The following is a 13,183-nucleotide window of genomic DNA, read 5'->3' on the forward strand; positions in this document are numbered from 1 at the left end:
GCACGGAGCTGCCTCGCCTCCGGAGCGCCAGGCGATTCCGGGCATCCAGGCCGAGATCTCGGAATTCTGGACGCGGGGACAGCTGGAGCCGCTTGGGTTGACACCGTTCGAGCGTACTGAACCCTCTGCGAACGCAGGCCGAGAGTGTGGGAGTCTGGGCCATATACCACTCTCTTGGGATGCTCTGGGGCTCCATCCGCCCGACCTCTTGGGCACTTGCCGACTGCACGCTCCCCATCCTGGGCCGAGCCACCGGGCAGTTGGGATCCTTGGGCTCCGGAGAGGGATCGAGGGACCGGGCGGACTCGGGTTGAGAGTTCACGCTCCCAAGTCCAGACTTTGGGGTCTAGGTACTGAGTCCACGTGGAAGGATAGGAGGGCGAATCCCTACCTTCGGGTCGTGCCCCTTGCGCTCCGGAAGAAGAGCGGCTCTTACGTGGGGCAAGGGCATTGTGTGTCCCCCCGGGACCTCTCCAGCCCCGGCACATCAAGCTCACGGCCGCGGCGAGCTACGAAGCTTGCGCGGTGACGGGCTCCACCTCCCCAGGTGGCAGGGCTCGGCCGCAGGCAAGTGCTGATGCCGCGTGGACAGTCGGCGAGAAACAGACACCCAGCTGGGTCCACACACACCCCACGCGCGCACACACTGACGCTCCCTGTCACCTCTCCCCGAGTCCCCAGCACACACGCCTCCGAGCTCACACTCACGCCTACTCCCCGCTCCGCCTCCACGCCCAGGCCGAGCTCACCTTGCCACGCTCACCCCCGTGCCCACCCTCGCTGGCACACGCGCCCACACCCGCGTCGGCACACTCCGCCACCTCCAGACACATCCTAGGATTCCTCCACTGGCCCGGGGAGACGCACCAGGCTCTGCCTTGTCTCCCTGCCCCCCACCCTGGCTCACGCGCGCGCCCCTCTACACACACATACACACACACACAGCACACACACACACCCTCGCGCGGGGAGTCACTCCCCCTAGCACGCCCTCGCCCTGGGCACCCTCCCGCGGCGAGCCTCCGGGTCCTCCTCGTCTCTCCCTCCGCGCTCTCGGGCCCGGCCTGGAGCCGCTCGGTCGCCGGGGATCTGTCGGGAGGCAAGGGCGCAGCCTCGCCGCCTCCCCCGGACTCTCCTCTCCGCCCCGCCCGCGCCGCGCCCCCATCGCCTCCCCCTTCGGGAGAGGGACCTCGCCAGGCAGCCGGTGGCCCGCCGGGCTCCGCTCCGCGCGGCGCCGGCAGCGGCGGGGGCAGGGCGCGAGCGAGGGAGCCCGCGAGCCCGCGAGCCCGCGAGCGGAGCGGCGAGGCGGGGAGGGGACGCGCTGCCGAGCCGGGGCTGGAGCGACGGCGGCCGCGGCGGCGGCGACTGGGGAGGGAGGGCCCCACGGACAGACGGACGCACGAACGGACGGAGCGAAGAAGGGAAGGAGAGACTTGGCTCGCGAGGAGGAGCGGTGCGAGCGGCGGCCGCTGGGCGCTTCCCCGCGCTGCTGGGTGCTCTGCGCCTCCGCGGCCCCCGGCTCCCGGCGGCAGCTTCCTAGCGCGCGCGGGGCGCGGGGTGCGGGGCCCGGGGCTTGCTTCGCTGAAGGTAAGAGGGACGCGACCGAGCCTTTTGGAGCCAGGAAGCGCGCTCAGCGCTGCTCCCACGCCTGTTGCTCCGGCTGCCCACGCGGCACCCTCCCACTCCCGCACCCGGGTGGGTGGGCGCTGGGGCGCCGGAAGGATTGGGGGTGGGGCTGGCGCCGTGGGGGAGCAAGGCAGCCGGCCCGGAGGCGTCGGTTCCCGCGGGCTGCGGAGCCACCTCCGGGCAGCTAGGCGCTGTGAGGTTTGGAGGTGGGGGTGTGAACCTCTGCCCTCCTTCCATTGGCCTGCCTTCCCTCCGGGGTGCCAGAGGCAGCGCCCCGGGATCCGGCGGCAGGTGGCGGCGGCTCGCTCGGTCCCTCGCTCCTTCTGAGGGGAGAAGGAGAGAAATGGCTGAGGGTGGAAGCGGGGAGCAGTTTGGGGCGCTTTACAAAGTTCTTCAGCCGGGCGATCGGGCGGTGTGCCTCCCATAGCCTGGAGGCCCGCACATCTGGTCCTGCCCGACGCCGCTTGCCCTCGGCGAGCTCTGGGAAGGGTCTCTGAGCAACACCAGGCGCCAGAGTGGCCGGGGGGGAGGCCGTTGGAAAGACTCACTTTGCGAGATGTTTACACTAGGAATGAGGTGCGGAAGGGACTGGGCAGAGAAGTTACCTAGAATCAACTAAATTCCTGCACTTGCTTAGTGTTGACATTTGAATCGAGTCCAAGATGTTCTGCTTTTATCCCGGGCAGCGGTGATATGTCAGCAACAGGCAGAGGTTCTGAACCTGGAATCTTATAGCGAAGAGAAGGCTCGGTTATATTTCTTGGGAGAGGGCGCCTGAACTTTCTCCCGATCCTAGGTACTAGGCAATCTTTTCAAGACCTGGTTCTATGTGGTTCGTGATGGTATTTTGCATGAATGTAACAGAGATGGTTAAATTTATGCCTTATTTACCATCACTTCAAGGGAACCCGGATATTTAATGTCTGTAGAAAGGGGGCCTGGGCCAGCAGGAATTGCACGCAAAGCATGTGTACCTTTTTCCCATGTGGACATGTTGGCACAGGGGCTGGAATAGACGTGTTTATTTTCCCCTGTCTCTACTGGAAAGCAACAAAATGCAAGTACACAAGGGACCCCCAGAGGAAGTACGATTAGCGGCTTGCTCCCTTTCACTGTTGAAGAGGCTGGAGAAAAAAATCAAGAGTTCAGAAAAGTGCCCTGGCCAGCCTAGGAGAGGCACTGCGGGAGAAGAGGATCTCTGTGTGTGTCCCAGGCCTGCATCCCAAGGATCCCTATCTCGGCACCCTACCAATTTCACGGCTGCTTACCCAAACCCTGGGGGCACAGGAGAATGCCCTCTAGGTTGTCAGGACCCTCGGCTCCCAGACTGGCTCCATTCTGGGCTGAGTGAAAAATTATGGAAAGTAAAAGTTTCAAGAGATTCTCCATACCCAGTAGTCTGTCGAGGTCACTGAAGGGTAGACCTTGGTGACATGCTGTTTTCATTGCCTTGTGCCTGTGCTTGGGTTAAGTGTCAGTCCCCAGGACAGGTGGTCTGCTCACTTTGCGCACGTTGGGCCCTCTATCTCTGCCACAGAAGCTGGCTAACAGGGCTGCCTGTTTACAGCAGGGGGAACGTTTCCCTTTTCTAGGATTTTTTTCTTCCCCGCCTGTGTCATTTCAGCACTCACCTGTTTCAAATGTCTCTTCCTCATCCTCCCCCCACCCCCATCTTTCCCACTGTCAAACTCTTCTGCCAAAAACAAAAATAGCTTCAGATTTTTCATTTGTAAGGCGTCCACGTCCTAGTAAAACCTTGGCATTTGAGGCCTGTGCAGTGCTATTGGCTGGAAATGGGGCCGCACTGTGGTGCCTGTTGCAAGAATTCATACCCAGGTCGGCTCCAGGAGGCGTTGGTGCCTGTCAGGGGGCGAGTGTTGTGGTGAGAGTCTTGGAGAAGCCCTGCTTGAGCTGGGTAAAGCCTGCAGGGTTGTATGGAGGGGATGGCTGGCATGGCCACAGGCATGGGACACTTTTCCTCCACTTCCAAACAAACTCTCTCTCTCACACACAGAAGTAACAATAGGGTGATTCCTCCCATTTTGGTACCTTTTACCAAGGGGACAGGGCTTGAAGCTTCGGAGACAGCCTGGCCTTCTTTGGGAAGATTGTCCTGGTTTAATACATGGGATAAAAGTTTGACTGTGGGACCAGAGGCTTTTATGATAGATAGAGAGGGACTGTTCTTCCTTCCCCAGTTCTCAATTATTCATCTGAGAGTAGTTTGTAAAATACCCAGAGACTTTGGAGAAGAGGAGATCGGTATGAGGAGGGGAGGGTAAAGTGATGGGATTCAGCGTGGCAGCAGCAGGTACCAGGGAGTGAGGCTTGGGAGTCAGGGTGAAACAGCACTGGCAGAATGGAAGTGGGAGGGCTCCACTCTCTCAGGGTATACAACTGCATACCTGGCCCAAGCAGAGTATTAGAGGGGTACCTGCTGGTTCTGTGGTCTCTTACTCTTTGCCACAGGAATCCCCCAAGTTCCTACCTTTCTTAGCTCCATCCTGGGATAAAGCAAGGATGTTAAGAGTCAGAGGTCCAGGGCCCAGGGTCTGGAGCCTAGGCCCCTTTTCCCTCCAGGGGTGTAGCCAGGGGTTCTATGAATGAACTGGGCCTTTGATTGCCTTGAGTTCTAAGCAATGCAGGTTGTGTGGCCCTTTCTGGGCACCAGCCTCATCAGAAATTCCCAGAAGTGCCTCTGTTAAAAGGAGGCTCAGATTAACTCTGTCCCCTCAGCAACAAACCCAGAGGCTCTACTGCTTGCTTTGCAGGGGACACCATGAGGAAGAGCTCTTGGTGAGACCTGAGCTACAGGCTTGATGTCCTGGATCCAGTAGAATCAAGGATTGTTTGTGCTAGAGATCTCCTTGTCACTTTCTTGTCCAGTTATCTCGTTTGACAGACGAGGCTTGTGAGGCCCAGAGGATAATGATGGCTTGCTTTCACAAGTTCAGGTGAGAATTAGAACGGGAGTGCTGGGCCTTCCAGACCCCATGCTTTCTGCTGCCTGGGGACAGGGTGGGCAGAGCCTGCATCCTGCTCTCTCCCAAAGGACCTTCGGTATTTGGTTACACCTAGGTTAAGGAAGTCATTTGGCAGTGAGCTGCCATGCCATGCTGCCATGCTATGTCACTTCAGTTGTGTCTCTTTGCAACCCTATGGATTGCAGCCTGCCAGGCTCCTCTGTCCATGGGATTCTCCAGGCAGGAATACTGGAGTGGGTTGCCATTTCCTCCTCCAGGGGCTCTTCCCCACTCAGGGATAGAACCGGTGTCTCTCATGTCTCCTGCACCAGCAGGCCGGTTCTTTACTACTAGCACTAACTGATCAGTAGCCTATTGGAAAATCGTCACCTCCTATATACACAGAACATAGTCACTTTGAAGGAGTCTCAGCTCCTTTCCTGAAGCTTGTCAGCATAAATGCCCATGTCATAGGATTTTTGTGGGATTAATTAACTGTTGCTGCAAAAAGTGCTTAAATCAGTGCCCACTGCATAGTCAGTGATCAATAAATGTTAGCTAAATCTGAATTGGAATTATCTTGTGACCAGTCTTTAAACTGCAGGCTTTCTTCCCAAACTTCTCTTGCTCCTCAGAAAACCTGGCTAAGTGTGTGCTTAGGGACTACAGATTCTCCTAGTAGCCTAAAGGAAATACAGGGAGTTAAAAGGGTACATTTCTTGAAGAAAGATATAAAATACATGGGATGTGTTCCCCAGTCTTCTATCAGCGGTATGTGGATTACTCATTGCCGTGGGTAAATGATCCCCCTGTTCTTTCCTCAGTTCCCGTAATCAAGAGCTCATCAGGCCCGCGCTGTTTTTCTATTCTCTGACTGGTGACATTTAGAGGGAATGTCACTGTCATTCCCGATGTCTTCTGTGGCACCTGAATCAACCTCCCTTTCTGAGGAAGCAGAAAGTCCTGTGAACATGCTCCTTAGCACGCAGAGGGGAAACTGAGGTAGAGGTCGGCTCCTTGGGAAAACACAGAGCTACAGTGAGTCAGAGGCACTTAAATTGGGTTCATTTTATTTAGATCTGTCTTCAGAGTTTACTGAGTGGAGAGAGAATGCCCAGCCTTAAAAGCCCTGATGGTGTGGAATAAAATCGATGGATTACAATTGGCATCTATATAATCTGGATTCCCACCTGTCCTTTATTGTGCCCACCTTTGGGGATCATCGGTAGGTTGGGCACCTACTATGTTACCTCCTGACTTGTCATGTAAAGATAGAAGCATCATGGCCTTTACCCTTAAGGAGCTTCGTGTGGGATGGGGAAAGCAGGGAAGAGGCCTGGCTATCCCCTCGAACTCCACATTGAGACGGCCCAGGTTTAAATCTCCCTGCCTGATCATTACATCCTTCAGCCAGTTATACCTCCTCATGCTTCATTTTCCTCATCTGCAAAATGCGGACAATGGTGGCGTCTGCCCCCTGTGGGTGTTGCTGGGGTGGATTGAAGTGGTCCATGCCATGTAAGCATGTGACACTGTGCTGGCTGGCAGTCAGCCCTCAGTAAATATCACGTAATATTCTTCTTACAGGAAGACCTTGAGAAGCAGGATCTCAGGGCATGTGGTGTGGGGTCAGACTGCCTGTCCAGGGCTGTAGTCCCTGTCCTTCCCCCTTCCAGCTGGCCGACTGCTGAATTTCAGACCTCTTTTTCCTAGGGTTGCTGGGAGGATTACATGAGCTGATCCATTGGAGACAGTGCAGTGCCTGGCATAAAGTCAGCGCTCAATTACTGTTGGCCATGATGATAAGACTCGTGGAGAGTGTCTGTAACCCAGGCGAGAGGATGATAGGTGCTAGGGAAGAGGAGCAAACAGAGTGCCAAGAGCCCAAAGGAGGAGAGACTTTCAGCGTGGGGAGAGGAAGATGCATCAGAGAGAGAGCAAGGCACAGGGGAGATTCTAATAGGAGAGCTGGGTGAAGGGGAAGCATAGTCCCAACAGAAGGAAGAGTGCCCACAGACAGACCCCCAAGGACTATGCATGAGCCCATTTAGGATCTAGGATAGGTGCCTGGACATGGGGCTGGAATGATAAACCAGGATCCATTTGTGAAAATGCCAGAATGCCAGTCCAAAGAGTTCAGACTTGATTTGGTAGGCAATGGGAAGATCTTGCTTTAGGGAAATTAACCTGAGCAGGATGGATTTACTTGGAACAGGAGAAATGGGGGTTGGGGGAATGAGAGACAAACAGACAAATGGGAAAGAGGACTCAGGGAAGCGAGGCCTTATGCGGGCAGAGACCTGCTGTCTCATTATTTGGCAATTATTTGCATCTTTGGGTGCAGTAGTAAGGAAGATGGCCAAGGTGACAGGCCGGGGGTTAAGGATGCTGTGAGCAAAAGGTGAAGACCAGCTTTTTGCAAGGTGGTAGACCCAGCTTCCACCTGTCCAGTTTCAGAGATCTCCAGGTGGCAGAGTCCAGGGGTGGCTCAGGAATGAGAGGAGGGAGAAATCTGGAAAACTTGGCAGAGTTGGGAGTCAGGAGAAGCAAACAGGGTTACAAGGAAAGATGAGATCAAATCTCCCTACGAGACTCAGCTTCTGCCTCATTTATTTAAACCAGCTGAATTCCAGAGGGTCCAAAGAATTCTGAGTCAGGATTGGCTCTGTGAGATCAGTTTAGGATCTGGGAAAATGAGCGTGTCAACCCCAAACAATTCCCCGTTGCTGTTCCGTGTGTTTCTGTGTCACCACGTGTCTCCCCACAGATGGTATACATTTGGGGATTGCAGACTCATTTCACTACCGTCTTTAAAAAGCCAGACTCGAGAAGGTAAATCTGTTTCCCAAAGCCAAATATAATTCTCCATGCCACTGTTCCCTCCATCCATGCAGGTGATGGGGAAGTGTGTACACAGCCCGGTTCAGAGAGCGGTGAGTGAAGGGCCGAGGTGGCCCAGCTCTGGAAGAACCTCTGAGGGTGGAGTGGGGCCAGGTGAAAGAGGCTGGCATGGGAAAGGGTATTGTTATATAACCTGAGGGAGTTAGGGATGGTGGGCAGATGGAGACGGGAGGCGAGGAGTCTGGAGATGGCAGTAAGTGTGGATCAGCTTCCTCTGGGAGGAAGAAGGACAATGCTTGGAAGGCAGGTGAACCAAGAATCCAAGAGTCCTTTACAAGGTGGGGGAGGAACCCTAGCCTCCCAGCCTCTCCCACATCTTTCTATTATGGCTCTGAGAGCGTGACTGGACATGAGGTTGCCAAATGTCCCAGCTGAATGTCCCAGAGGGTAGCACGCCACCAGGGTCAGCCTTCGCCATGGAACTTGGGGACAGAACTCCACCAAGTTCTGGCATCTCAGAGAATTTTCCAGAGTCCTAGGCAGCCCCAGCCTCCTCACCAGTGAGGAGTGGAAAGAATGTGTTTCCTTGATCTCCCGCCTCCATGCCCCATTCCTGATTGCCCTTGTGGGTGAAGAGAGAAATAAAAATTAGCATGTTTATCCCACTTTTAAATTCATTTAATGAGAACTCGTTTACCCTCTCCCAATTTAAATTCGTAATAACACCATAACCTTTTGGAGCTGATTATTACCCACGTCTTCCCAGATCTTTCTGCTAAAGAGGTTTTCCCTCCAAGTGCTCCTGAGCCCTCTTGGAACTTGACAATTTGTCAGGCAGTCAACAACATCTGGTGATCCCACATTGCTGCAAGACCGGGTGTGAATCAAGTCTCCTCTCTTTGGTGGGGACTTCAGTTCCATTCATTTCCCTTCCAGACGTTTGCTGTTTCACTTCCTGATGACCCTTCCCTGTATCCCATCTACCCTCTAGGGGCAGACAGGGGACTCACGGGTTCTCTGCTTTCTCCTCCTGTCTCCAGGGGTTGCTGAACTAACTTCCAAGCTGGTGTGCCGCGTGGCAGAGCAGTGGCCGCCCAGGAGCTGGAGTCACCATGGCGGCCGGAGTCGCAGCCTGGCTGCCCTTCGCGCGGGCTGCGGCCATCGGGTGGATGCCAGTGGCCAACTGCCCCATGCCCCTAGCCCCGGCCGACAAAAACAAGCGGCAGGATGAACTGATTGTCCTCAATGTGAGCGGGCGGAGGTTCCAGACGTGGCGGACCACGCTGGAGCGCTACCCAGACACACTGCTGGGCAGCACGGAGAAGGAGTTCTTCTTCAACGAGGACACCAAGGAGTACTTCTTCGACCGAGACCCAGAAGTGTTCCGCTGCGTCCTCAACTTCTACCGCACTGGCAAACTGCACTACCCGCGCTACGAGTGCATCTCCGCCTACGACGACGAGCTGGCTTTCTACGGCATTCTGCCCGAGATCATCGGTGACTGCTGCTACGAGGAGTACAAGGACCGCAAGAGGGAGAACGCCGAGCGGCTCATGGACGACAACGACTCGGAGAACAACCAGGAGTCCATGCCCTCGCTCAGCTTCCGCCAGACCATGTGGCGGGCCTTCGAGAACCCGCACACCAGCACACTGGCCTTGGTCTTCTACTACGTGACTGGCTTCTTCATCGCCGTCTCGGTCATCACCAACGTGGTGGAGACGGTGCCGTGCGGCACGGTGCCCGGGAGCAAGGAGCTGCCGTGCGGCGAGCGCTACTCCGTGGCCTTCTTTTGCCTGGACACAGCCTGCGTCATGATCTTCACGGTGGAGTACCTCCTCCGGCTTTTCGCGGCGCCCAGCCGCTACCGCTTCATCCGCAGCGTGATGAGTATCATCGACGTGGTGGCCATCATGCCCTATTACATCGGCCTCGTCATGACCAACAACGAGGACGTGTCAGGCGCCTTCGTCACGCTCCGGGTCTTCCGCGTCTTCAGGATCTTCAAGTTCTCGCGCCACTCCCAGGGCTTGCGGATCCTGGGCTACACCCTGAAGAGCTGTGCCTCGGAGCTCGGCTTCCTCCTCTTCTCCCTCACCATGGCCATCATCATCTTTGCCACTGTGATGTTTTACGCCGAGAAGGGCTCCTCCGCCAGCAAGTTCACAAGCATCCCCGCCTCGTTTTGGTACACCATCGTCACCATGACAACACTGGGGTAAGTCGGAGCTGTTGTCCTGGAGAAGGGCGGAGGTTGGATTGACGGGGACACTGTGGATGGTATCAGAGCTGGACACAGAAGGTTGGAGTCACTTCCCCAAGTTGTAGGAGCAAGGGAAGTTGCTAATCAGAAGTGGAAGGCACCAAAATGATTTGTTTGGGGCTGATGAATGCTCTGAATTGAGTTTTCTTTTAGGAGTAGGGTATATATTTTACAAAACACGGAAAATTGTCACCATGTCTTTTTTCAGCCATGCATTCTGTGTATGTGTGTGTGGTGGGGGAGGAGTGAGTGGAGACTGCTGCATTCTTATATGCACCTGAGCTTGCAAGGGCTGTCTTGAAGAGGAAAAGAGGGCAGCAGGAAGGAAGAATGCTGTAAGAAGTTCAATGAGAGTGGTCAAGAGGGTACAGATTTCCATTAACAGGAGACCCTAGAACTCTCTTTTTGGAGCCTCCCTGCATTTCTCCTTTGTAGTATATTTGCAGGCTGTTTTCTCTTCTGCCTTATTTTTCTTTTTTGCTGCCACAAATGCTCAAGGGGTCAGGAGCTCTGAGTAGACTTTCTCTAAGTGACTCTGAACTTGGGTTTTCTGCAAAGTGGGGCACCTGATTTTTTGTTTTCTTTTTTCTCACTGAAGAAGCAGTAGTTTTGCTTTCTTAGTCTGACTCTGTGAGAATGAATGATCCTTCAGCCTACCTGGGTGATGGTGAGATGGTCTGATGGATCATGTGGTCAGACACAGTAACAACAATATCATCAGTGGGAGGGAAAGGTGCTCAGTGAGGTCACGGGTGACTGTCTCTTCCATCTCCCCAGGGTCCCCTCTCCAGTTGAGATCACCGAAATATATTTATGGTGCTGGGATATGAAGCTTTCCAGAAGAGGATTGGAGGGGTGGGGCTCACTCAGGAAGCAGATTACACTCTTCACTCCATGAAGGCAGCTTCATGGAGATGTGTATTTCTTAGGGGCTGCTGCTTCAGCTGTGGGAAGTCATTGAGGCTCAAGCAAAATCCCTTCACAATTCATACACTGGGGCTGTATTTGCTTAGGCCAGGAAGCGTTATATTGCTGATGGAGAATTCATGAAGCTTTTTATTTGGTGTTTGACAATTCAGTTGGTGGCGTCCTGGTGATTCGATTTTTTTTTTTTTCCCTGGCTGAAACCCTGTGGCGCTGGTATCGGTTTTTCCATAGTGCTTATTGGGAATGACTGAGCAGGTGACAGGACCTTTTAAAATGATTACATTTGTCATTCTGCCACACAGAAGGGAGGAGCAAGGGGGAGAGCGAGGGGTGTTGCTGTCCATTTGTGAAGGCCACATTTGACGGGGGGCATTCCATTCATCGGGCAGAGGCCACCTTGCCCTTTCCTTCCTCTTCAACACACATGCAGGCTCCCACTAACTGCTCCCACCCAAAGTGGGCAAGGATGTCTGGTCATTTGACCTTGTCTCTCTTGACTCAGGGAGTAGATGTGGCTTCCTGGCCTCGTGGGATATTTAGGGATAAGATGGGCTGGAGAGCTGGCCCTGTGTTAGGAGAAGGAGGCACATTTGCTGTTTCTCTGCTAACCTGGCCATCCCTTCGCTTTCCTGAAGGGGACTTTTCCATGGCCAGGACCTCCATGGCTACATTCTGACTGTCCAAAACCCTTAAGTGCCCCTTGATGGGACTCATGACACCAGTGATGCCTCAGGACTGCCATGGGGAGAAAACAGGGCAGACGGATGAGTGTCGGAGTTAAAATGGGGCCATTTCAGAGATCAATGGAAACTTGAACGGCCACCTGCCTGTTACTTTTTATTATTAGCATAACAGCATATGTGTGTCTACTATGTGTCAGCAGTGTGCTGAGCACTTTGCATATGTTATCTCTTTAAGTCTTCACAACAGCCTTGCAAGGTAGGAAAAATTCCACACAACTTTGAAGATGCAGCAGGCGAGGCTCAGAGAGGTTAAGTAAATATCTGTAGTCACATAGCTGCTGAGGGGCAGCGCCGCTTTTAAAATACCAGGCTGGCTGTCTCCAGGGCCCTTTCTCTTTTCATTTCCCACTCTACTTGTTCCCTTAACATCAGGGCCTGTAGGTGGAAATCAGCCCTTCAGAGCTTTTCTTTTTAATGGCCTCAGGGTGTCATAATCTATTCTAGTCCTATCTCTATTTAAGAAAGTGTCAGCGTGGTGAGGACTACAGGCACCTCACTAGGCACACAGGGAATTTATGAATATATAAAACATTTTCTTCTGGCCAGTTTAAGTTCTGCCTGGGAAATTAATGGCTGCTTTCACTGCAAAATCTATTTACTGTCACTGGGGAGACCAGTGATTTCCTTTAGCCTTCGCTGTGTAGATCAAGGTCAAGTCTAGCGTCAGGGGGTGGACAGTCATGGCCTCACATTTTCTTTTGGGAGGTGAGGGAGGGGCAGAGCAAGAGGACTGCCAGAGAGTGAGGACTCCTGCGTAGGAAGACCCAGACTACCCTCCCCTCCCCGGCCCCGACTTCGGGCCCTGCAAGCTCCTCACCCTTCCCTTCCTCAAGCAGCAAGATATCTAGCCTTAGGGAGGAAAAACTCACAAGCAAAAATGAAGCCTTTAGTCATGTCTTGCTTAACCTCCGTTAAGTAATGGGAAAGCAGGCTTTTTCTTCCTGTCCACCCTGACCAGTGTCGGGTGGATCGGGCTGCTTGACTTTGACCGGAGTTGGCGGTGAGAACCATCGCCCGGCTCTCTGCTTGACTCTAAACAACAGGTATTTGGCAAAACTCTTAAATGGGTGAGTCAATGAGCATGGGGCTTCTTTTCCATGTGCTTGGTCTGATAATGTCCTCAGTCCCTTCCAGACCCACCTGTACTTTCTCTAGGGTGGACCCAAGATTTGTATCTCCCCCAGCCCTGGCCCCAGGGAGGGAGCAGGGCAGCATTCACCTGGTGTGTGGTCCCCCCTCACTGGGATGATCTGCGACGCTGTGGAGGGTCTTCTTGCTCTTATTGGAGGTCTTACCCACCCTATCCTGGAAACCGTTCCTCTCCTCTGGCTGCTCTCTGTCCTGAGCACATTCATTGGCTACTTGTAAGCTTGTTGAATCATTCCAGAAAGCCTGTCTTTGCTTACTCTTTGCTGGTGTTTGAACCCCAAGTGGTCATGCAATGCCAAGGGCCAGTGTTCTGCCACATTCCACATTCTCTCTGGTTGCTCCCAACAATCCCTGGCAGACACCTACTTCTTCCTGTTTCCAGACCCTTCCCACCCAAACCTTCCCAGGCTTCCTATTTACAGTCTGTGTGCCTTTGCTGACTGACTAGTCGAGGGTCGATGTGTTGCGTGAAGGAGTTTGCTCTTCCTGGCTCTGCCTGCTTTCCTAGGACCCACTGATGAGTTACTCAGGTGTCCTCCAGGGAGGGATCTCCTGGAGCCAATTATTCCCATTTATTTAATTTCTCAGAATATCTTGAGCACACAGAACAATAACAACCCGGCCGCCACCAATGCTGGAGGATGGCTTTCCTTGGCCACCTCCCATGCTGG

The 13,183-nt window shown here is 54.0% G+C and overlaps 1 protein-coding gene across 1 annotated transcript in view; it reads left to right on the forward strand.

Annotated features, from left to right (window-relative positions):
* The first annotated feature begins 1,056 nt into the window (after positions 1–1,056).
* Positions 1,057–13,183, forward strand: part of KCND3 (potassium voltage-gated channel subfamily D member 3) — a 231,949-nt gene continuing 219,822 nt past the window's right edge. Inside the window, exons 1-2 of the mRNA XM_070367502.1 lie at positions 1,057–1,587; positions 8,471–9,648. Of these exons, the coding sequence (XP_070223603.1) occupies positions 8,543–9,648 (1,106 nt within the window). The 5' untranslated portion in view covers positions 1,057–1,587; positions 8,471–8,542. The remainder of the gene's footprint in view (positions 1,588–8,470; positions 9,649–13,183) is intronic.

The sequence above is a fragment of the Bos mutus genome, chromosome 3 (genome assembly GCF_027580195.1).
Source record: "Bos mutus isolate GX-2022 chromosome 3, NWIPB_WYAK_1.1, whole genome shotgun sequence".
In the NCBI taxonomy this organism is placed as follows: Eukaryota; Metazoa; Chordata; class Mammalia; order Artiodactyla; family Bovidae; genus Bos; species Bos mutus.